Raw genomic sequence first — 24900 nt, 5'->3', positions numbered from 1 at the left:
ATGGGATGGGATGGGATGGGATGGGATGGGATGGGATGGGATGGGATGGGATGGGATGGGATGGGATGGGATGGGATGGGATGATGGGGAGGGGCATGTTCTCAGAAAGTAAAGAGTCAATAAGTAGGGCAGAAACCCCCAGAAGTATCAACAGCTGTGCTTTGTTCTCTTCAAAATGATTTCATTTACACAATCTTATTTGATGAGAGGATCCAGGTGCTTATACTAGGCCTACTTAATATTAGGTAGTGATAATTATTATGGGAAAGTTAAGATTTCCAAATTATTCTATTCATGCTGTCATTAACACTAACAACTATATAACTTGTGCTTACTTTAGGCCTTTCATCACTGACTATAAAGTATATCCAAGATTAAACTCAAATAATGCTAGTAAGACTTCGAGGAAAGAGTGGCTTCTTAATACAAAATCATGCAGAACTTCATTAAAACATCGCAAAAAAGTAAAAAATAATATATACATATATATATGATAAAACTATGTCTATTATAGTCTATTTTTGTTAAAAAAAATGGTAAGATCATATGGTCATACTCCATAATTTAGCCAAAGATCATTCAACCTACATAATGTTAGAGTTTTAGTATACTGAATTATTTTTTATTAGTGATCCAAGATTCATTTTTCTTCTGCCAATGAAAAAGCCAAAAAAAATTTTGAATAATCAATGTAATATTCAGGTCCAAGACTATTCATAGCAATTTGGGCTACTCATTAATGTCCAGGAATACATCTTTTTCTTTTTACCTGTAACAGTTTTCAGAATAAATTTTGAAGATCTAGGTTTCTGGTAGTGAAGAGCAGGTGGCTAGAGAAAGCAAGGTAAGTTTTTAGACGTGGAAAAGATGAAAGACTGACTGCTTTGCACACTGAAGATTGGATATATCAGTCTGCAAACATCCTCTCATTATTTTAATCTCACACAAAAGTATATAAAATACTTTTGGATCCTTTGTTAGCAAGATAAAAACAAATTAAACTGAAGGGCTGACGTGAACTGAATCTTATTCAGGAAGCACCGTCAGCAACAGCTTCAGGAAAAAACCAAAGTGGACCCTTCAAAATATCATTCCAAAGGGCAGATGATACTACCACGAAAGAGTAAAAAAATAAAAACAGCATGATAATTGCAAATACAGGATAGTGGGTCTTCTCATTCCTCCTATAATTCTTTCTTCATAACACTCTTATTATTCTTATTAATTTCTGGGTATATGCAATTATTTGTTTGCTGGAATGGAACATTCCTTGGACATCTTGTCTTCTTCATGAGTACTTTCCCCAAATTGGTAAACAGACCACTATGCATGTAATCATTGTTCAAAACTTTTCTTAAAATGGAAAAATAGCATGTTCTTTAGGTATTTGCAAAATTTTTTCATTGTTTACAATTCCTGAAAAATGAAATGAACCTATCTTCAGCCAATCTGAAATTACTCTTTTCTATACACATCTTTCTCTTTATTCCTTTACTCATGCTATTCCTTTTGCCAGGAATGCCCTCTCTTAATCTTCTTAAATCCTATCCATTCTTCAAAGCCTATGGTAAATAGACTCTTCTCTGTGAAGATTTCCCTGGTCTCCCCAGCTAAAAATTTTTCCTTCTGTTGAAGTTCCATAGCATTTTACCTAAACCTTCCTTATATCCCTTATTTATATTATAGCCGATTGCATTACATAAATGAATATCTCCTAAGTTTAAGAGTAAGTACACAACCATGTCTGATGAAGTATTTACTAGGCAGCTACCTTTAAGCCTATGGCTCTTAGGGGTATAAGACTTCGATTTCAGGAAGCTCCCACACTCTATTAATGAGGTTCTCTTCTACTTGCATTTGAGCCATTCTCTGGGAAGACAAAGAAGAATGTTCTGAGGCACCTTTGTGACCTGCCGTGTAACTGACCACATGCACTATTCCCACAAAACATCTGAAGCCTCTCTGATGGCAGGCTGAACATTCTCAGTGAACCTAATGCCACATGTGGCCTATGAGAGTCCTGTGAGTCTGAACATTTAGTTAAATCTAACTAAAATGATCCTTGGTAGGCCATTTTAATAAGGATTCAAATACCTAATTATGGAAATTAAATAATTAGTAATTATTTTAGAAAGATTTTAGTGGTGTCTGGCACATAAAAACAAATAAATAAATATTAGCTACTGCTTCCCATGGTCAGAAACTGGTCCAGTAGAACTATAAACTTAGGCGTGTCTGATTCCAGATTCTATGCTCCATTTCTTTGGGGCATTTTACTACATAGAATCGATTTCCTATTTTCCCCTCTAAACCTGCTCTCAAAAATGAATTTTTTTGGGAATGCAAACTGGTATATCACTCTGGAGAACAGTATGGAGGTTCCTCAAGAAACTAAAAATAGAAATACCCTATGATGCAGCAATTGCACTGTTAGGTATTTACCCGAAGGATACAAAAATACAGATTTAAAGGGGTACATGCACCCCAATGTTTATAGCAGCATTATCAACAATAGCCAAACCATGGAGAGAGCCCAAATGTCCATTGACTGATGAATAGATAAAGAAGATGTGTGGTGTGTGTGTGTGTGTGTGTGTGTGTGTGTGTGTACACACACAATGCTATATAACTCAGCCATCAAAAAGAAATCTTGGGGCACCTGGGTGGCTCAGTCAGTTAGGGGTCCGACTCTTGATTTTGGCCCAGGTCATGATCTCCTGATTTGTGAGATGGAGCCCTGTGTTGGGCTCTCAAAATAAATAAACTTAAAAAAAATATGAAATCTTGCCATCTGCAGTGACGTGGATGTAGCTAGAATGTATTATGCTAAATGAAATAAAGTGAGTCAGAGAAAGACAAATTCCATATGAGGAATTCAAGAAACAAAACAGATGAACATATGGGAAGGCAGGGGGAGAAGAGAGTGAAACAAACCACGTGAGACTCTTAACAATACAGAACCAACCATGGGTTGATGGAGGGAAGTGGGTGGGGGATGGGCTAGATGGGTGATGGGTACTAAGGAGGGCAGTTGTTGTGATGAACACTGGGTGTTGTATGTAAGTGATGAACCACTGAATTCTACTCCTGAAACCAAAATCACACTGTACATTAACTAAATTTAAATTTTAAAAAGAAAAAAAAATGGGTTTTTTGTATCACACGTGTACTTCAGTGCAAAACTAAGTTACTTTCTTACTTGTTCCTGGATACACATTATAAGCCTGATTATCTATTTTTAAACCTATTGGGTATGGACTGAATGTTTGTGACCCTCTAAAGTTCACTTGTTGAAGACCTAACGTGAGGGTATTTGGAGGTGGGGCCGCTGAGGGTAATTATGTAATGAGAGTAGAACCCTCATGATGCGATTTTATAAGGAGATGAAGGGAAAGCTAGCTCTTTCTCTTTCCCCCACATAAGGATACAATGAGAAGAGTCAGCCATTGCAAACCAAGAAGAGGGCCTTCACCAAGAAACTGACCATGCTGGCACTCTGATCTCAGACTTCCAGCCTTTAGAACTGTGAAAAATAAATGTTTGTTGTTTAAGACACTCAACCTACAGTATTTTGTTATAGCAGCATGAACTAAGACACTATTAATACCAAGGGAATGGTATGAACTATGAGTGTAAACAGTTTCTTCCCTCCAGAAAAACTAAGAGCAACACTCTGGAAAACATGGGAAGAAAAAAAGAAGACAAGTCACCAAACACTATTTTGTATTGAAATGGGTCTAAGAAAAGTATAAAAAAATGGGGCGGGGGTAATGGGACACAGATCATGAACTCAGATTTCTTTGCTGTCTTTTCGTTCCTGCACCATTTTAAAGACCCCAAACTGGAATTGAGAGTAAGCATGACATGGATTCTAATCAGTATACCCCACACCACCCCCAGGACACACACACACAGACTTTGGCCCTGTATCAAAAGACATACAAATAAATGTACCAAAATTACTTGTTAAAATGTTTCTCTCTCCCTCCCTCTTTTCTATATCTCTTCCATGTAATTTGTATGTAATTTTTCTATATTTCTATATCTCTTCCATGTAATTTGTATGTAATTTTTATGACTTTAATAAGAGAGTTTTGCCTGCGAGTATACTAAAAAGTTTCAGAAACCAAGAGAAATACCTTACAGGTAAATTGGGAGCCCAAAGAAAAGAATAACCAAACCTATAGAAAGCAGGATCAGGAAAGATAGAGAAATGAAGACACTTGAGCTGAGTAAACAGACAGTATGGGGAAAAGGCAATGGAGACACAAGAATAATGTGACCAAAGGTACGGAGGCCCAAGTAGCATGACTGGTTGAGAAAATGTAAGTAGAACAAGGAGTTAAAATTTGAGACCAAAGAAATAGGCAAGGGCCTTATAAGCCAGGATACAGAAGGTGGACTCTGAGAGAAACATGGAACAAACACGGGATTTTAATTATTATTTTTTAATATAATTTATTGTCAAGTTGGCTAACATACAGTGTATACAGTGTGTGCTTGGCTTTGGAAGTAGATTCCCATGATTCATCGCTCAATTACAACACCCAGTGCTCATCCCAACAAGTGCCTTCCTCAAGGCCCATCACCCATTTTCCCTTCTCCACTGCCCTCCCACCATCAACCCTGTTTGTTCTCTGTACTTAAAAGTCTCTTATGGTTTGCCTCCCTCTCTGTTTGAAACTACTTTTCCCCTTCCCTCCTGCCATGGTCTTCTGTTAAGTTTCTCAAATTCTACATATAAGTGAAAACATATCTGTCTTTCTCTGACTGGCTTATTTCACTTTGCATAATACTCTCCAGTTCCATCCACATTGTTGCAAATGGCAAGATTTCATTCTTTCTCATTGCCAAGCAGTAATCCATTGTATATACAAACCACATCTTTATGCATTCATCAGTCGATGAACATTTGGGCTCTTTCCATAATTTGGCTATTGTTGATAGTGCTGCTATAAACATTGAGATACATGTGCCCTTATGAATCAGCACTCCTGTATCCTTTGGATAAATTCCCAGGAGTGCTATTGCTGGGTCATAGGGTAATTCTATTTTTAATTTTTTGAGGACCCTCCACACTGTTTTCCAGAGCAGCTGTACCAGTTTGCATTCCGACCAGCAGTGCAAGAGGGTTCCCGTTTCTCGACATCCTCACCTCCATATCTGTTGCTTCCTGACTTGTTAATTTTAGCCATTCTGACCAATGTGAGGTGGTTTTCAATGTGGTTTTGATTTGTATTTCCCTGATGATGAGCGATGTTGAGCATCTTTTCATGTGTCTATTGGCTATCTGGATGTCTTCTTTGGAAAAGCTTCTATTCATGGCTTTTTTTCCATTTCTTCACTGGATTATTTGTTTTTCGGGTGTGGAGTTTGGTGAGTTCTTTACAGATTTTGGATACTAACCCTTTATCCAATATGTGATTTGCAAATATCTTCTCCCATTCCATCGGTTGCTTTTTAGTTTTGTTGAATGTTTCCTTAGCTGTGCAGAAGTTTTTTATCTTGATGAGGTGCCAATAGTTCATTTTTGCTTTTATTTCCCTTGCCTTCAGAGATGTGTCCAGGAAAAAGTTGCTGCGGCTGAGGTCAGAGAGGTTGTTGCCTACGTTCTCCTCTAGGGTTTTGATAGTTTCCTGTCTCACATTTAGGTCTTTCGTAATTTTGAGTTTATTTTTGTGTATGGTGTAAAAAAGTGGTCCACTCATTCCTCTGTATGTTGCTGTCCAGTTCTTCTAGCAACGTTTGCTGAAGAGACTTTTTTCTTGGATACACTTTCCTGCTTTGTCAAAGATTAGTTGGCCATACATTTGAGGCCAGTTCTGGGTTCTTTATTCTATTCCATTGGTCTATGTGTCTGTTTTAAGTAGAGATTTTAAACAAAGTATAATAAAGTAAGGGTGATTTGGGAGAATGTTAGACTCGAAGAAAAGAATTTCAAGAGTCAAAGGAAGAAACCACAACCTGAGACTAAATAGAAATGAAAATGTGAAAAATTACAAAAGTAGAATCAACAAGATTTGGCCAGGAAGCTCCTAGCTATGGAGGTCTAAAGCGAGGAAGAAATACAGGGAAATGCTTTGGTTTGTTGCTTTAGTAACTCTGGCAATCATGGACAAATTACTGTCCCGGTTTATTTTAAAAGAGAAAAGGAAGATTTGCAGAAGAATTAGTCACCTAAGGTCCATATGAACTTGTGGTGTCTGTAAGACAGGAAAAATGTTCAATAATCAGGGGCACCTGGGTGGCTCAGCTAGTTAAGCGTCTGACTTGGGCTCAGGTCATGATCTCCAGGTTCCAGAGTTGGGGCCCTGAGATCCACTCTGCTGACAGCTCAGAGCCTGGAGCCTGCTTCAGACTGTCTCTCTCTCTCACTCTCTCTCTCTCTGCCCCTCCCCCGCTCACGCTCTTTCTCTCTAGAAAAAAAAAACATAATTTTTTTTTTTTATGTTCAATAATCGGCTATCCACAACCAGAGCGAAGCAGATATCCACGTCTGAACTGGAGAGAGCATACCTAATACTTTATAACAGTATTTGAAGCTATGTGGGGAAATGCTATTACTGAGGAAGCCCAGACAAGGCAAGGGAGAAGGAGCAGAGGCAGACCTGAGGGACACCCACCAATATTTCAGAATCAGGCGGGAAAGGACAGTCAGCCAGAGGGCAGCCCATCCAGGACAGGTGCCACAGAAGCTGCAATGAGACGGGGTTTCAAGTAGATGCGACAGGACAATCAGGTCAGACAACTTGGGAAATATCCCACTGGATTCAGCAATTTCGAGTTTTTATCAGAATCCTTTGTTGAGGCAGAGTTTTTTCTAGGAAACGGGAAGCTGATGGGAAACAGATACCGCAATCAGGGCGTTCCCACACATGCCTTACGACGCCCTAAAGGCTATTCTGCCGCCTGAGAGCAAACCCCTTCACACGTCACCCAACTTCCACGCAAGTTCCAGAACCTGAAAAACCCTGGTGTGCAACTCCCCACTCAGCTTAGAGCGCGCTCCTCCCCCCACTCCCGCAATCTTCCCAGCCCTCAGAAACCGACACAAATGACTTCACCTCCAACCCTCCCTGAGGCTCACAGGAAAAATTAAAGCACTTCATTTTATGGTTCCAAAGCTATGTCCGTACCTTACAAAGCTTTGTATTATTTGTTGTGCATCTGGCTCAAAACAGAGCGAGCCACACCAAAACGTAGAGGAGAGCTGAGAAGACGCCCTCACAGGCCACTTGTGAAAGGAGAGAGAAAAACTACGACTCCCAAAAGGCAGCGGAGGCGCACGACCCGTGATTCCCAGCATGCTCTGCGAGGCTCAAAATCATCTAGGTGGCCAGCGCCTCGAGACGACAGGAAATGTCCGCGGGAGAGTAGAAAGAGAGTCTTGCGGGAATGGCAACGCCTAAGGAGGGGCCTGAGAGACCGACGGAGCGCCTGGATATTGCGCGCGGCCTGGAGAACGTGCCCGTGAGCGCGTGGCCCCCGGGGGCGGAGCCAGAGCCTTTCCAGGTAGGGGGCGGGGCTCGGCCGCAGAGAGTGGGGCTGGTGGGTGCCGGCGCCCAGCTCTCCGGGGAAGTTTGCCCGCCACGGGCACTGAGGGCTCAGCCACCCGGGTGGAGCTGGCGCCGGTCCAGGTGGGGGGCGGAGCTGAATAGCCCCAAGGACCAAGTGCGTTGCTTCCCCACCGGGCCGAAGTTCTGTGGCGCTCATACCGCAGGTTGTACCCGTACTTCTCGACGTTCTTTCTTACCCCATCGCAGAGCTGTTTCGCGCAGGAATAGCTCTTACATGCTCAGGTTTTCGTCTTTATCTTTTTTATTTATTTATTTTTATTTGTTTAATGTTTATTTTTCAGAGAGAGAGAGAGAGACAGACAGAGCATGAGCGGGGGAGGGGTAGAGAGGGAGACACCGAATCCATCTGAGCTGTCTGGGCAGAACCCGACCTAGTGCTCCAACTTAGGAACTGTGAGATCATGACCTGAGGCGAGGTTGGCGCTCAACCGACTGAGCCACACAGGCACCCCGGTTTTAGTCTTTTTCTATGAACCCTCCGTAATGACCTTAACAACAAGAATATTCCTCTTTTCTGCCCGTAGACTGGCAGTTCCCTGAAGGGCAAAGCCAAGCGTTTCGTGAGGTCCCTTGGAAACAGCCCTGAGAAACTGGCCTTTTTTCCCCTGGTTTTTTCCCCAGAACTCATTGAGGGGTCGGGGCAAATCATTTACCTCTCTGGTGTCAGGTGTCTCATATGTAAGATAAGGCATGGGCCGTATTAACGGCCCTCAGCCTAGTGGTAGGGTTACAAACTTAGGTCCTAGTCCCTAGGATGAGACTTTGCTGAGTCTCCCTCGTGGTCTGAGGTCTTTTGCAAATATAAACTAGCCTCAGCTAAGCCTTGGAATCCTCCCGTGTACGATTAAAATAATAGTGTCTCTCCCAGATTGCTTTGAGAATTACAAGTAAAATGCACTTCTGGTTTGCTAAAAGAACTCAGGAAATGTTCTGCACTGTTACCACATCAAAACCTTTCCTGAAATAACTTTCCCACTCCTGTGACTTTGGACTGCTTGTTGCCTAAATAATATGACTAAAAAACAATGATGGAGTGAAAGGAGCGCTGGACTTGGAAGTAGGAGAGGGTGAGTTCAGGGCTTGGCCATCTTAGCTATTTCTGGGAGCCTGAGCTTCTTCATCTGTAAATGAAAATAATTAAAAATGTATAACTCTTGTCATGTACATTGTCAGAATTGAGCCCCGTGTGCCTCTCCTTCCTAGGGTTGTTGTGAAGCTCAAATAAAACAGTAGATTCAATAGCAATTTTCAGAGTTGGCAGGATATTAATGTCAGAAAAGGTTATTTTTCCTCAAACTACCTCCGGCAGTTTATGGTTAATAATATAGTTGGCTAGGACCAAACACTTTAGGGATTCAACTGTAATCCCTAAAAGCTTATTCAGTACCAAACATTGCCGAATATGTGGTCCAAAATCCTGACAAATGTTTTCTTTATTCAGCAAATAATTGATTGTGTATAATGTGCTAGGCGTTAAGCTAGATGTAGAAGATAAAATGGTGACAACTTTTCTTTTGAGCTTACAAGACCATATAGAAAGCATTCATTTGCTATGGGGGTCAGGAGGAGAGGGTAGAGGGAGGAAAAAGGAAGCCTTATGACTGATACTTACACCTACAGTTAATGGGCATAAGTGAAAATCTGGAGACCAAGACTCAATCCCACAGTATTCCAGCTGCCAGCCTATATGCATAGCTCTGGATAGAGTCAGGATTACTAAAATCCTTCCTCAAGGAGCTTATATCTTACCAAGAAGATAAAACATGCTTGAAACATATTTATGACAAGCCTGAAGTGCCTTTAACTAGTTTGCTTTCATATATTCATAGAGCACAAAACAAGTCTTATGAAAGGTCAAAACAGCTTGCTTACCCCAAACCCTGCCTTCACAGGCATGTACACACATAGGAATGAAGGCATGAAAAACTCAAGTTAAAAATAACTTTGTGTCTAGTTTGCCTTTGAGTACTGTGTGAAAAGGCAAAAAGAACATTCACATGTTCATACTGGAAACAAGCCTATCATAATGCCATCTGTGTTGAAAGCCAAACAGAAAGTAAACTAATTGATTTTCTTCAACTGAGTGTTGAATCTAGCCTTTTTTTCAGGTTTCTGAAACCAGCTTTCAGGTTTCTGAAACATTAAGATTTCAGCTTGGCCTTGACAAGCATTATCTGGCTCACACGCTCTTAATAGCTGCTTGAAGCAAAAACAAACTCATGGGGTAGAGGCCAAGTACAAAGATTCATGTAGCTGGTGTTTCAACACAACCAAAAAAGGAATGAAGATTTTCACAGTACTTCCTTAAAATTCAGAATCAAGGCCTAGGTTTTAAGCCCAATATATTATGCAGTGTCATAGTTAAGTTTCTGGGGCTTTGATATAGAATGTGACTTAGAAAAGTCAGACTTCTGATCAGAAGTTATCAAGAAGTGCAGTCAAGCAGCCAAAAAATATTTCCTAAGCCAGCTGCCCTGTGCCTAGCGCTCTGAAAAGTAACTCATCCCCCATTACCTTGTCATACCCCAAATCACAGCACCATTTCTTTGAGACATGTATTTGTTAGAAAAACAAGACTTACACTTGTAGTAGAACTGGAGACCCCTACAGGCCATGCCATTTAAATCCCAAAGTTCATGCTTTTAATAAGTGCAGGTCTAGTTCAGAAAAGAGAGAGATTGCGTTTGAGACTAGCCAAGGAGGTGTATTTACTTTTCAACATGATGTCTCCTGGGCTTCTTGAGTGACGATGGTTTATAAAAAAGTTTTAAGTTTTGTGTCAAAAAACTTGAAATCTCCACCCAGTTCTTCAAGGATCTGGTTTCTGCTACATGATTTTGCCTTTGTCATTTTGCATTTATTCCCAACTCTTGCATGATCAATGTTTGCATTTTGATACATACCAAGAAAAAGTAAAATTTATGTTATTACAATACAAAGAAATGATAAAAATCCCATTCTTTGTGTCCTTTTTGTATTTTTCTGACTGGTTCTTTCTAAATCCTGGCACGTGCACATAATGGGCAATAAGGCAGTATTTGTGGATGAATGAAAGATGTGTGTGCTGGGTCAATTCTTAGTTTCCTCCCTTTCAAGATGAATAAGTAATGGAAGATAGGAATATAGTCACATGGTCTCCTAGAGATAATTTTGGTTTGACTATGTTTGAACCTGGAAAATTTAACTTCAGAATCTGTTGTTTCCACCACCCTACTAGATAGCCTACATAATTCATATTGAACACTTATGTGCCAGCCACTAGAGTAAGCTTTTTACATGGATTCTTTGACTTTATTTTCCTTCACAGCCACCTTTGAGATAGACAGAAAGGAAATATTTAGAGAGATTAAGTAATGTGCCAGAAATATATGATGTTTTAAATATAAAACCTAGAAATAACATCTAAAAGCATTGAAGGAAGCTACTATTCTAAAGATATAAAGGGCCTGGCACTGAGTATGGTGTTAGTTATTTAAATTTAATAATACCTGGTGTGGGGGGCAGGTACAGGTATTATTCTTGTTTTATAGGTGCTTACCTGAAGCTTGCCCTAAGTCACAATGCTAACAAGACGATTGTATATGTGTCTATGTTCTGTACATGTCTCCTTTAGGACATTCCATGCTCTATATTAAGAAGTTCTCCACTGGGGAGCCTGGGTGGCTCAGTTGGTTAAGCATCCAACTCTTGATTTCTGCTCAGGTCATGATCTCATGATCTGTGGGATCGAGCCCTGTGTACGGCTCTGGGCTGACAGTGCAGAGCCTGCTTGGGATTCTCTCTCTCCTATCTCTCTGTCCCTCCCCCAGCTCATGCTTTCTCTCAAAATAAGTAAACATTTTAAAAAAAAGCTCACCATTGCCTGTCACAGGCATCTCTGGCCTCCTGCACATTTTGCCTTAGCCTCATCTCCTAAATGGAGACCTGAATTCTCATTACCATTTATATCTTTGACTAAATTTTTCAGCCATTTCCTGGAACCATTGTCAGCTTCCACCATGAGTATATCAATAAAGAGTCATTTGTCTGTGGGGCGCCTATGTGGTTTAGTGTCTGACTCTTGATTTCAGCGCAGGTCATGATCTCACAGTTCATGGGATCAAACCCTGCATCGGGCTCCACACTGACAGCATGGAGCCTGCTTGGGATTCTCTCTCTGTCTCTCTCGGTCTGCCCCTCCTCTGCTCACTCACTCTCTTCTCAAAATAAATAAATAAATTACAAAAAAGAAAAAGTCATTTGCGAGAAATAAAAATACGGTATAAACTAACTCAAGCATACAAAGGAAGGAATTGCCTCATAACAGCAAAGTCCAAGAGTGGTAATTATAGGCATGTCCAGATATAAGAACTCTAACGATGTCATCAAATATTTCTTTCTACCACCTCCACCCTTTGCACACCTGCTCCTCTTTCTGCTGGTTGGCTACACATTCAGTAGGTCTTACGTATGCAGTAGAATTTGAGATTTCCAGGTGAACAGGTAGAATGAGAATGTCTCTTGCTGATTGTTTAAGCAGAAATCCCAGAATCTTTTTTTTTATGTTTATTTGAGAGAGTGAGCATGAGCGGGGGAGGGGCAGAGAGAGAGGGGGTAGAGGATCCAAAGCCCGCTCTGCACTGACAGCACAGAGCCCAATGTAGGGCTCAATCCCATGAACCATGAGATCATGACCTGAGCTGAAGTTGGACACTCAACTGACTGAGTCACCCTGGCACCCCAAGAATTATTTTTCACTGATCTGGCTTAAGTACCGAGCAGATCCAACCAAACACTGTTGAAAGGAACAAATGATGACCTGATTAACCAAGTATCCCCCATCCTAACCACTGAGACAGTAGTGGGAAGGTTTCCCTGAGAAGTCAAGGTGCTGTTATCAGAAGAAAAGGAACAGATGCTGGATGAGTAAAAACATGTCCTCTGTGGTCTCATTCCTCAAGCTTTGATCTCTCCTTGGTTGAAGGTAAGCACAAAAATCCTCAGAGTAACACCCTTTTTTCTGAATCAGTTTGGTCCTGGGCTTTGTTCCAGGAAGTAGAGGACAGACTATGGAAAGAGCTACAAATTGGGAGCCTTTAAACTCAGGTCACCTGACTCCCCATTTATGATGCACTTAACATTAGTTTTCAGATTCTCAAGAGTTAACAATTTGCATAACATAATATTTGAATAGAATATCAGATCAGTGACATCAGATTATTTCTGAAAACAATTTTTCAATATGTAGTTAGATACCTGTAAATCATGTTAAATTAGAAATGGTTTTCAAAAGATTATTCTTTAGCCATTTTTCTAAGTCAGGTGAATCATCTTCCTGGAGTGGTATTTTACTGACTGTTTATGGAGATAAAATGATTTGTGTTAAGCATTGGTATCGGGGTTAAGGATTACATCCATAAGGGAAAACAAATATTCTCTTCAAACAAGAAGTTTCTCTATTATCTTTTGGAAGGTGTCTGCAGCTCATTTGGAATTATTTATAATCTATCTCTAAAAGACCTTAGATTGTGCATCAAGTTTAAATTCCAGAATTTAAAAACAAAAACAAAAAACTGTATCACTAGATTCTCCAATATCTTTTTTTAAATATGTAAATAAAAATAAGCAAATAAATGTATTTTTCCAAACCTCACCACACCCAAATAAATTCAACAAAGAATAATATGCTCTTCTGGTTAGAAAACGGCAATAAGTCAGACTTGATTTTAAAAGGAATTATCTGTATCCAAAAAAAAAAAAAATCACTTTAGACTTTAGTGATTTATATGGTACTTTAAAAATATGTGCACTTTTAAGAAGAAATTAATTTAAAAGAATTCTTCATGAGAAGTTTAACAGAGAAACAGTAAAATCTTCATTTTGCAAGTACTTTTTTAAAATGTCTCATAACCATTTATGTTTCAACCTTGACTCTTTCAAAAGCTGGAAGTAGATTCTGTATAAAACAGCAGCCATTGAATTTGACTGATAGGGCATCTTTTTCTAAGCCATTCTTTATCCCTTTAGGACATCTCTACTAAGCTAAAGCTGTAAGAAATGACACAAACAAGAGAAGCTATTTCCGCTCTCCACCCCCAAATCACTTTTTAAGCAGAGTGTTGGCTTTCCCCCGCAGGTGCTCCCACTCATACTCCTCATCTTACCCAGAGGATGTCAATCCTTACCCCAGCTCAACGTTTTTTAAAATGTAGGGTTTTGAGCCTAACTGCATAGCTCCACCAAGGCTCCACCACAGGGTATGTAAGTACATGTTGTTTAATACTTTCTCCAAAGCTTAGTCCTGAGAGATAGTCGGTTCAGACATTCCTCTAGATACTCTTAAAATCTATCCCTGAATTAAAGCCTCTGCAGCTGGTCCCTCACAGTACTGCTCTTACTCTCTCTGCATGGGCAGCATGCCAGTAGCCTTTGTTGAAAGTCAGAATGAGAAACAGCCCATGAAACTGCTTTCTGGAAGAGAATGGTTTAGACAGACACAATGGTGACATTTCCCTCCAGTTTCCATACTGGAAAAAGTCAGTACTTCTGAACAGTGAGAATGTTCTTTATGGATAGTGTAAGCCATATGTCATATCGTATTTCCCTCTTGGAAGTGGCTGTGCTCAGAACCAAACATCCAGTTTACTTCTGGATAGGCACACTTTGTGTGCCTAAGCTCTCTCAACTAGCTCTTACTGTTCTTCACCTTACATTTCCTATGTATTGTTCATTTATCTTATATCTTTGTAAGTCTCATTAAATCCTTTTTGGAACAATGCAGCTGTGCAGCTGTGATTTTGTGATAAGAAATACATATGTGATCTTTGTCCCCATTTCTGGCACCAAGTTCCTAGAACCCTTGTTATTCACTAAGTGATGAGAGCAGCCAAAGGTATCTTTTGTTATGTTAATGAGGCAAGTTTTGGAAAGCACCTGAAGGTGAGAGCTGGTTGCCAGTGGAGCCAACCAGGTGATTTGAGAGTTGGAACTTTCAGTACCCTCACCCCTAACCTCCAGCTACAAGAGGGGCTAGAGGTTGAATCATTTGCCAGTAGCCAGTTTTAATCAATCTTGCCTCTGTGATCAAGCCTCCATAAAAGCCCAAGAAAACAGGGTTCAGAGAGCTGGGAGCAAAGGTGCTGCGAGTGTGGCATGCCTGCGGACGGCATGGAAGCTCCTCTCCCTCTCCCCATACCTTGCTCTGTTCATCTCTTCCATCTGGCTGTTCTGAGTTGTATCCTTTTACAATAAACTGGTGTCTGCTATGTAAAATTTTTCTCTGAGTTCTGTGAGCAATTCTAGCAAATTAAGCGAACCCAAGGAGGGGATTTTGAGAACTTCTGATTTACAGCTTGTTGGCCATAAGTTCAGTAACAACGTGGATTTGTGACTGGTGTCTGAAGTCCAAGGAAGGGGTCATGGGAACCTCCAGTGTACAACCCATCAGTTAGAAGCACATATGACAACTTGAGCTTGGGACTGGTTTCTGAAGGTGGTGGGAAGCAGTCTTAGGACTGACTCCTTAGACTGTGGAATGTGATGCTATTGGATAGTGTCAGAACTGAGTTGAATTACAGTATACCAACCTGGTGTGCGAAGCATTGCTTGTTAGAGGTGTGGGAAAACCCCACACTACCACCACACTGAAATTGGGTCCAAGAACACTAACAGCAGGTATAAATAAATGAATTAGTTTCCATTTAAGCAAAAATTATTCTATACATAAGGAAATATCTGGGCTTATAAGAGATACTTTAGGGGTGCCAGGGTGGCTCAGTCAGTTAAGCGTCCGACTTCAGCTCAGATCATGATCTCATGGTTCATGAGATCGAGCCCTGTGTCGGGCTCTGTGCTGACAGCTCAGAGCCTGGAGACTGCTTCGGATTCTGTGTGTGTGTGTGTGTCTGCCCCTCCCCTGCTCATGCTCTGTCTCTCTCTGTCTCAAAAATAAAGAAAAACATTAAAAAAGTAATAAGATGTACTTTAATCTTTAAGGTTTGGAAATATGCTTCATTATGCTAGTGAGGAAATAACCGGAGATCAGTTTTCACACAGAGATTTTAGACTTGAGACTTTCTTCTTTTTCTGTAATGTAAGAAACTTTTCCATATTATCTCTTTACCATTTAATAAAAACAGGATTTCTTCACATGTATGTAATACATCTACATTTATTAATATCTGTATAACAAGTATGATTTTTGGAATTCTGTCTGCAATTTCTTGGCCAATTTTGCCTATTTTTAACATTGTGAAGACTCAAGTAAAACTCTGAAGTAATAGTGTCTTTTTTGAACATCAAAGAATATTTAGGAATTTAAGTAATCTTCAAGTTAAGAATTCCTTTAAAAATCAATGGAAGACTTTCTTCCACAGTCCACTTTTCATTAAGTTATTTATCATTTATGACTTTCTTATCCCCAAAAAGCATCTGCGATGACTCAATAAAATACATACATGCAGGGGTGCCTGGGCAGCTCAGTCAGTTAAGCATCAGAATCTTGATTTTGGCTCAGGTCATGAACTCATGGTTTGTTGAAGCTCCAAATGGGATTTTCTCTCTCTCCCTCTCTCTCTCTGCCCCTCCCCCCGCTTGTGTGCGCACACATGCATGCACTCTCTCAAAATAAGCAAACATTTAAGAAAAATACATACATACATTTATATTGTCAGATAAATGTGAAAAGATCAAGAGCCAAGGTCGAAATTCTTAACTGCATTCAAAAACTAAACTCAGCACTGATTTTTCTGATATTAAAGAAGAAAACAAAATGAGTTACCAATCTTCCAATTTCTGATGAGAGAAAAACTTCTTTTTTCTTTTGTTACCCCATACCTAAAATAAAACCACAGAGTTTTAAATGTAAAAATTAATCTTGGGGTGCCTGGGTGGCTCCGTCAGTGAAGCATCCAATTCTTGACTTCAGCTCAGGTCATAATCTTACGGTTCACAGGTTCAAGCCCCACATCAGGCTCTGCACTGACATTGCCAAGCCTGCTCGAGATTCTCTCTCTCCCTTTCTCTCTGCCCCTCCCCCACTCACTAACTCTCTCTCAAAATGAATAAACTTTAAAAAAGTAAAAATCTTTTTAAATTGAAGAAGTATGTTTTCAAACAATATTTTAACAGATTGTTGTTCTTTGTTTCGTTTGAACCTATTTTTATATATGTTGGAATTAGGAAGTGTCTCATCCAAAAGCTGCTTGAAATGTGTATGAAATACATGCCATGGCATGCTGACTTACAGCATTTCTGGTTTTGCAGTATACTCCTGACCATGTAGCTGGACCTGGAACAGACATCGATCCCACACAAATAACCTTTCCAGGATGCATTTGTCTCAAAACCTGCCTCCCTGGTACTTGCTCCTGTCTCCGTCATGCAGAGAACTATGATGATAATTCCTGCCTTATAGATACAGGATCCCAAGGCAAGTGTGCCAACCCGGTTTTTGAATGCAATATCCTGTGCCAGTGCAGTGACCAGTGCAAGAACAGAGTGGTCCAGCAAGGTCTACAGTTCCAACTCCAGGTGTTCAAGACGGATAAAAAAGGCTGGGGACTTCGTACCTTGGAATTTATACCAAAAGGACGGTTTGTCTGTGAATATGCCGGAGAAGTTTTGGGATACTCTGAAGTACAGAGAAGAATTCAGTTACAAACAATACAGGACCCAAATTACATTATAGCCGTCAGAGAACATGTTTACAGTGGGCAGGTAATAGAAACATTTGTTGATCCTGCCTCTATAGGAAATATTGGAAGATTTCTTAACCATTCTTGTGAGCCAAACCTGTTGATGATTCCTGTCCGAATTGACTCAATGGTACCCAAGTTGGCACTTTTTGCAGCCAAAGACATTTTGCCAGAAGAAGAACTCTCTTATGACTATTCGGGAAGATTTCTTAATTTAATGGACAGCAAAGACAAAGAAAGGCTAGATCAAGGGAAAACAAGAAAACCTTGTTATTGTGGTGCCAGATCGTGTGCTGCTTTCCTCCCTTATGACAGTTCACTGTACTGCCCCTTAGGAAACTCAAACATAAGTTAGGAATGAAAAAATTCCTAACCTAAGAGTCAAAAGAGTCTATTCCAAGTCTTTCCTAAACACTGAGTTAAATGCATTTACTTTATTACCATGTTTTTAAAAATGGTGACACTTCTATTTTTGAGAACAAACATTAATAGATATGCTTCTGTGTAACTGTTAATATAATAATATGTAAACATTTTATAATTATGAATTACTGTAAATTAGAAGGTTAAAAGGTAGCATATATCTTTATGGAATTAAAACATAAAAATTGGCTTCAATTTGAAGTCAATTTTCCACTGACTTCATTGAAACTGGAAATGTGTACCTTGGAAACAATTTTGGCCCAAGAGTAATGAAGATCATACTTGGAAAATTAGGCTTTTCAAATTGATTTTTAATGATTTTTTAAAATTCCAAATTTATATTTACAAATTATCAGTGGCTAAATGGAAATTTTTGCTTTAATTGGAACTATTTCCTTCTCCCTCTTATTCTCAATATTATGTCTCAGTACCAGTTTAGCTCTGAAGCATAAAGCAGGAGTAGATTCAGGATATCAACGGGAGACTAACTTGGATAGAACAGAAGATTTTAAACTCAGGAAGGTCTTGTTGAAAGGGTGGGGGGAGGTGAAACTTGCCCAAATTGTTTTCATTCTCCTGAGTGTTCAAAGAGTATTTGTGCAACATATTTCTAATTTCAGCTTTGGCACTTTTCAGTATATTAGTGTTAAGCAAGTTACTGAACCTCTCTAAATCTGAATTCCCTTTTCTGGATATAGCAATATTGGGAAGATCAAATGAGTTAAACCTTGTAAAGGGTTTACCACCATTACTCAGTACTAGGATAGCTATAATAAAAGACACAGGGGCACCTGGGTGGCTCAGTTGGTTAAGCACCCAACTCTTGATCTCAGCTCAGGAACTCGATCTCAGGGCTGTGAGTTCAAGCCCCACCCTGGACTTAAAAAATTAAAAAAATTTTAAAAGACACAAGTGTTAACAAGGACATGGAGAAATTGGAACCTTCATATATTGCTGGTGGAGGTGTAAAACTGCACAGCTATTTTGTAAAGCCTTTGGGTTAATTCCTTAAAACATTAGATATAAAGTAAACCACATGTTCCAGTAACTCCATTCCTAGGTATGAGCTCCAGAGAAACAAAAACATGTTCACAGAAAAGCTTGTACACAAATATTCATAGTGGCATTATTCATAATAGCCAAAAAGTTGACCCACCCCAAATGTCCATTGACTGATGAATAAATAAACAAAATGTGGTATCCTTACTGTGGAACATAATTCACCCATAAAAAGGAATAAAAAGTATTGATATATACCACAACATGGATGAACCTTGAAAATATTATGCTAAATGAAAGAAGCAAGATACAAAAAGGCTACATATTATATGATTCTGTTTGAATGAAATAGGCAGAATAGGCAATTCCATAGAGATATAAAGAAGATTAGTATTTGCCAGTGGCTGATGGGGAGGGAGGTATAGGAAGTGATTCCTAATAGGTACAGGGTTGCTCTTAGGGTAAATGTATGTACTAAAAAACACTCTCAAGGGGTGAGTTTTCTGTTATATGATTTATACCTCCATTAAGCTGTTATAAGAAAAGGGAAGAAGACATGAGTGCCTCTCCTTTGGAAGCTGATAACCAATGATGCTGAACATTGCTCTCAGGAAAAACTCTTCAGGTCCCAGAGAAATGCTTCTCCAGTCACCTTATGCCCTAAAACCAGACACAAGTGTGCCTAATGCTGTGATTGTGGCCATTACCACTATCAGAGATGACCACCGCTTCAGAGTACAGTGAGATTTTGAAGCACACAAGTGTTTGGTTTGATAAGAACATAAATGAAGCCATTAACTTGTCAGGTCCTTCCTTTCAGATGGCATGAATGCAATTCTTAAATAACAAAGTGTGGTTCCCTTGTAGTGTTGAATGCTAGTTTTCTCCTTTCTCTTTCTGTTTGTTTGTAGTTGCAGGCGTACTCACACATTAGCACTGTATTCATTACATTTGCACATGGAGACACATATGGCAACATTAAACAATTCATATTACTTTTAAACTTGTAGATGTGCAGTCTAGAAGTTTGATATTGGTTCTGCACATTACTTCACACTACTTGGTTGTCATTATATTACTTTTAAGAAACGGTTAAAATTGATAGTTGTGATAGTTTATTTTTTAAAATTAAATTATTTCTGCAATAATAATTCATTAAATGCAATCCCATTACAGTGTTTGAACAGGATAAGTAAATTCCATGGTTTATTTTCAAATATGTCTTTGCAGAGTGAAGCTTTCTCAAATTGAAATTAATTTAAAAAAACATATCAAAAAGCTACACTGACTCAGGAAAGATGGTCTCTATTTATTTATTTAGTGTTTATTATTTTGAGAGAGAGATAGACACTAGTGGGGGAGGGGCAGAGAGAGTGAGGGAGACACAGAATCCAAAGCAGGCTTCAGGCTGTGAGCTATCAGCACAGAGCCCAACACAGGGCTCGAACCCATGAACCGCAAGATCATGGCCTGAGCTGAAGTAGGGTGCTTAACTGACTGAGCCACCAGGTGCCCCAGGATGGTCTCATTTAGTATCATTGTTAATAGAACACGAACTATATGAAAATCTTGCTTATAACAACACAGTTTATGATTTTACTAAAAAGAAAATAAGAAAAAATAGAGTCTTTGAAATAAATATATAATAATTTATGATTCAGGTCATTATTTTATTATCCATCTAAACATTGCCAGTTCAGTTGGGTGCCCATGCATGAGCAAGGATAATTAAGTTTAGTCATATCTGATATTTTGCCTATTTTCAGTCATATAAAAAAATGACTTTATACATGCTTTCCATTCTTGTGATTATGAAGATATTTTTGTCCAAGTAAGAAGATAACTTGGTTTGTAACTCTTAACTATTTCTACGTATTGCCTATAGCTCTCCCACAAGCTGTCTGGCCTTCACACTTATAAGGAAGGGATGAGCTAGCTTCCCTAGCAAGGATCACATAAAATAATGGATGTATATAGGCTATAACATACTATATAAATTTTGATATCATTTCAGACCTGTTTCTGTGTTAACACTGCTATACAGAACAGAACAGACAGCATATTACCATAGACATCTTTGGTTACATCAAAATTCATTTAGATTCAATATAACAGTAGGAGTGTCTTGGTGGTACAGGTTATGAAAATATTAGAATAAACTCCTAAAGGAGGTCTGTGAATCATTTAAGTGAAAGGACACCTGTCTTTGGCCATTTAAGTGTAGCTAAAATTATAGGCAAAATTTGAAGTTGGAGTTCCTTTTTGCTTTAAAACTATTAGGGATTTCCCCAGGATAATAAAAATCTCCTCTATTCTTGTGTATACACCTATTCAGTTAATAGGATTACTTTTCACTTCATTGGCTAAAACTACAAGCTGTCCGTGCCTCTTCCTCCTCCTCCTCCTCACTTCAACCACGAAGTCCTGCAAATCCCCTGCAGACGTGTTTAAAACCTGTTTTATTCACCTGTTTTATCATTTTGTGCCACGTTTCCATCATTTCTTCCCTGCAACAGCCTCTCGGCCTCCAGCCTCACCATCCCTACTGTGCATTCTCCCCACCTCTAAACCTTCCCATGACTTCTCATCACACTCAGGATGGAGCCCAAACTTCTCAACATGGCAAGAAGGCCCCTTCCTACCTTTCCACATCATCTCTCACTTCAATTCTCTGTGGTCCTCTTTGAAAAACCATATGCCCTCTCTCATCCCCCACCTTAACAACTGGTATTCCCTTTGGGAAGAAGCTTAAGGAAGCGAGTTGCTTACCTTTGCCTTCAGAGGGCATTAGAGGGGTGGGGGTGGGGGGGAGGAATTTTGCTTTTTTTTTTTTTTAAGTTTATTTTGACAGAGACAACATGAGTCGGGAAGGGGCAGAGAGAGAGGGAAAGAGAGAGAATCCCAAGCAGGCTCTGAACTGTCAGCACAGAGCCTGATGCAGGGCTCAATCTCAGGAACTGTGAGATCATGACCTGAGCCAAAATCAAGAGTCAGATGCTTAACTGACTGAGCCACCCAGGCGCCCTGAGATATTTTACCTTTTTTTTTTTTTTTTTTTTTTTTTTTACTGTTTATTTATTTTTGAGAGAGAGAGAGAGGGAGACAGAGCACAAGTGGGGGACGGGCAGGGAGAGAGACACACAAACAGAATCTGAAGCAGGCTCCAGGCTCTGAGCTGTCAGCACAGAGCCCTATGCGGGGCTCGGACTCACGAACCACAAGATCATGACCCGAGCAAGAGTTGGGAGATTTAACGGACTGAGCCACCCAGGTGCCCTGAGATATTTTACTTTAAATTATTCTTACCCTTTCCTTCTTTGTAGAATACTCTGGAGTTTCTTCATCCTGATATCTTTTTTTATTTATTGCTGGGATTTCTTACATTCCATTTCCTATGCTGCGTATTTAAAGGTGGCTAAAATAACAAAACAGCCAACGATATATTCTGTTTTATTTCCCTTTCTCTTGCTCCTTCCTTCTCCTGTTTCTGTTTGCTGCTAGCTGGCTATTCACCACTCTCATCAGCCTGCTGTCTCCTTGTTATTCATTTTCCTCCGCCAGCTTCCCAGGTTGTCCTCAATGCCACATTCCCATGGTTGAACTGGGAAAATATGAATTACTTGATTTACTGTATAACCATCCCTGCTGCATACTGCTTTGCTAACTTTGTTAGTTCTCTGGTCCAGACACACCCAATGCTCCCTGCTTATAAGGGAAACCAATTACAGAGTGCTGATGCCGCTAATTACAACCCCATATGTCCCATGGCCTCTGCTCACCATGCCCCCCTCTCTGGCCAGCCCACATTCTACCCTACCTCCACCCCTTGTCCACTTCTGTCTTCTTTTCTGAAACTGCCAACACCTCAAAGCATTTACGCATAGTAAGTGGACACAGAGAAGTGCTTCCAAACAAATTTGAGACCTATTTCTCCTAACCTGTATTTGAACATAATGGAATCTGCTCAGAGCTTCCATTTGCCCTCAAGGAGTTTTACAAAGTGCATTTGTATTTGCTGTTTATTTTAGAGGTGTTTGCTTTTTTATCAATCTGTTCCTCCTATCTTCCCCAACTCATGAAAATAACCTCCTTCCCCTTTCCTCACTTCCTCCCACCCCACCTGCAATCCTAGACTCATTGGTATACATCCGAAGCTCTTTCAAGGGTGGGGGTTAAGAACAGCTCAAAGACTAATCCTTGACCTTCAACAGACACCAGAACCTTTCACTATCTTAACTGACCCTGTAGAATTGTTCCCCAAATTCTGGCTAGTTTAAAGCAATTTTAGCTACTTTTTTTTTTTTTTTACATTTTTGCATAGTAAGAGTATTTAAAAATAAATTAATACTTACTATCATCATCCTTCCAGGAAGAAAAGGCATTTTAACACAGGTAAAGGGGCACATAATCACTTGAAATCTCTTAGCAATTCTTAAAATGAAGTCAGTGTAGCTTCAGAAATATGACACCTTGTCCTTATCTTTCTTTGTTAAGACTACCACTAGGGAAGGAGTTCTGGCTGAACCATCTAGGCAGCTAAACAATTTTATTATTCATTCATTCATTCATTTCATTCATTCTTTCGGTCACAAACATCTGCTATGTGGTGTGAAGTCGAGTTTCTGAGCTCATAATTCATTCAGCAAATGTTTCTGAATACCTACTATGCTACATTCTAGAAATGGGGACAAAAAGTTATCTTTATTCTCAAAGCATTCATAGTCCAACTAGAAAAAAACAAAAAACAAAAAAAATAGAGAGGGTCTCAACTTAGGGTCCATGCATTGTGTCTATACTTCATAGGTCTTTGGAACACTTTAATTTGGTATGTGTGTGCAAATTTGACATTTGTGTGATTGGTTTATGTCTAGCCCTGCATTAGACTGTTAGCTCCTTGAGGACTAGGACCAGACCCATTTTTGCTCACTGCTGTCTGTCTAGCACTTACTGGACACTGTTGAGTGAACAAACTAATAAATGTTAGTGTCATGAATCTGACATTATCTTTAGGATCAAGTCCAAATTCTTTACCAGGGCACCTTAATGCTTCCACAACCTACTTTTTCATCAAAGCCCACAAGTCCCTTCTCATTTTATCATCTGGCCTATCTGGGTAGTTCTCCATTTCCTAAACAAGCCTTAGGATAAGTTTGGCTCACAATCCTTTCCTCCTGTGGAACATGTCCCATCTCAGATCCTACCACCCCCTCCCTTCATTGCTAATTGACTTCTTTCCCATCCTTCTTTAAAGCCTCAACTCAAATCCCATTTCCTCTTTGAGGCATGTGTTTGGGTTCCTGGAGAAAGAGACTCTGAGAAGAAGAGGGGGAGATTATTACGGGGTGCTGTTAAGATTAGCGCCTGTGGAATAGATGATAAGGAAGCAGACTGGGCAAAGGAGAGTTGGGCTGCAATGAAATTTCAACAAAGACCACAGTCAACCCAAGGAGCTCTGAAGATGAGGTGGCCTTTCATTGGAGTGAGAAATGGGGCTTTTAAATTCCTGCATCAGCCAGTCACTGGATGTAGACAACCTCTGGAAAGGGGTGTGGGCTTGGGCGAGAAGACCCAACAGCATTCTCAGCAGCTAAGGAAATAAATCCTTCTGTCTTTCACGGGGCGTGTGGGCACAGCACATAGCATTCACCACACTGATTTTCTCAAGTTTTAGCACTCATCAAAATCACCCAGAGGGCTTGTTAAAACACAGATGATTTGGCCCCAATCCTAGAGCAAAACCTAAATCAAAAGATCTACTAAATCAAAAGATGTAGAATTTGTATTCTAGAAGTTTCCAGGTGGTGCTGATGTCGCTGAGCTGCAGACCACAATTTGAGGACCACTATACAACACACTGTAACCACATAATGCCCAGAAATGTAATTTCTGACCATTCATATTGCTCTTACCACTTGCTGTCTTGTGCTATGTAAGTTGTGTGTGTCATATTTTTCTGAGTCTCATCCTCCTGAGAATGCAAAGCTTACAGGTCATGTTATGGTATATGTTTGTTACGGACTGAATATTTGTGTCCTCTCAGAATGCATACATCAAAGCCTTAACCCCCAATGTGATGATATTACCTCCTTTGGGAGGGGCAGGGCCCTCATGATGGGATTCGTGCCCTTACAAGAAGAGGAAGAGACACCTATGTCTATCGGTGTCTCTCTGTCTTTTTCTTCACAAGCACACCAAGGAAAGACAACGTGGACACACAGGCAGAAGAC

At 39.9% G+C, this 24900-nt stretch overlaps 1 protein-coding gene and 1 long non-coding RNA gene across 2 annotated transcripts in view; one reads left to right on the top strand and one right to left on the bottom strand.

Moving 5' to 3' along the window:
• LOC121041335 (uncharacterized) overlaps positions 1-7343 on the bottom strand; it is a 57738-nt gene extending 50395 nt beyond the window's left edge. Inside the window, exon 1 of the long non-coding RNA XR_005795694.1 lies at positions 7137-7343. This is a non-coding gene — a long non-coding RNA (uncharacterized LOC121041335). The remainder of the gene's footprint in view (positions 1-7136) is intronic.
• A 28-nt stretch (positions 7344-7371) lies between these two features.
• On the top strand, positions 7372-19955 carry LOC121041334 (histone-lysine N-methyltransferase SETMAR). The gene is made up of 2 exons (XM_040492121.1): positions 7372-7512; positions 16821-19955. Exons 1-2 carry the CDS (start codon positions 7396-7398, stop codon positions 17604-17606), a joined length of 903 nt encoding a protein of 300 aa, XP_040348055.1. The 5' UTR covers positions 7372-7395; the 3' UTR covers positions 17607-19955.
• The last annotated feature ends 4945 nt before the right edge of the window (positions 19956-24900 follow it).

The sequence above is a fragment of the Herpailurus yagouaroundi genome, unplaced genomic scaffold (genome assembly GCF_014898765.1).
Source record: "Herpailurus yagouaroundi ecotype Mexico unplaced genomic scaffold, PumYag 183, whole genome shotgun sequence".
Taxonomy (NCBI): domain Eukaryota; kingdom Metazoa; phylum Chordata; class Mammalia; order Carnivora; family Felidae; genus Herpailurus; species Herpailurus yagouaroundi.
The sequence above is the reverse complement of the archived record's forward strand: the minus strand, read 5'-3'. Positions and strand labels throughout refer to the sequence as shown.

Bases quoted from the DNA above. Each gene is read 5' to 3' on its own strand.
- LOC121041334 (XM_040492121.1), top strand. From the start codon at position 7,396: ATGGCAACGCCTAAGGAGGGGCCTGAGAGACCGACGGAGCGCCTGGAT. The intron at 7,513-16,820 runs GTAGGGGGCGGG...CTGGTTTTGCAG, and splicing joins CGGAGCCAGAGCCTTTCCAG to TATACTCCTGACCATGTAGC.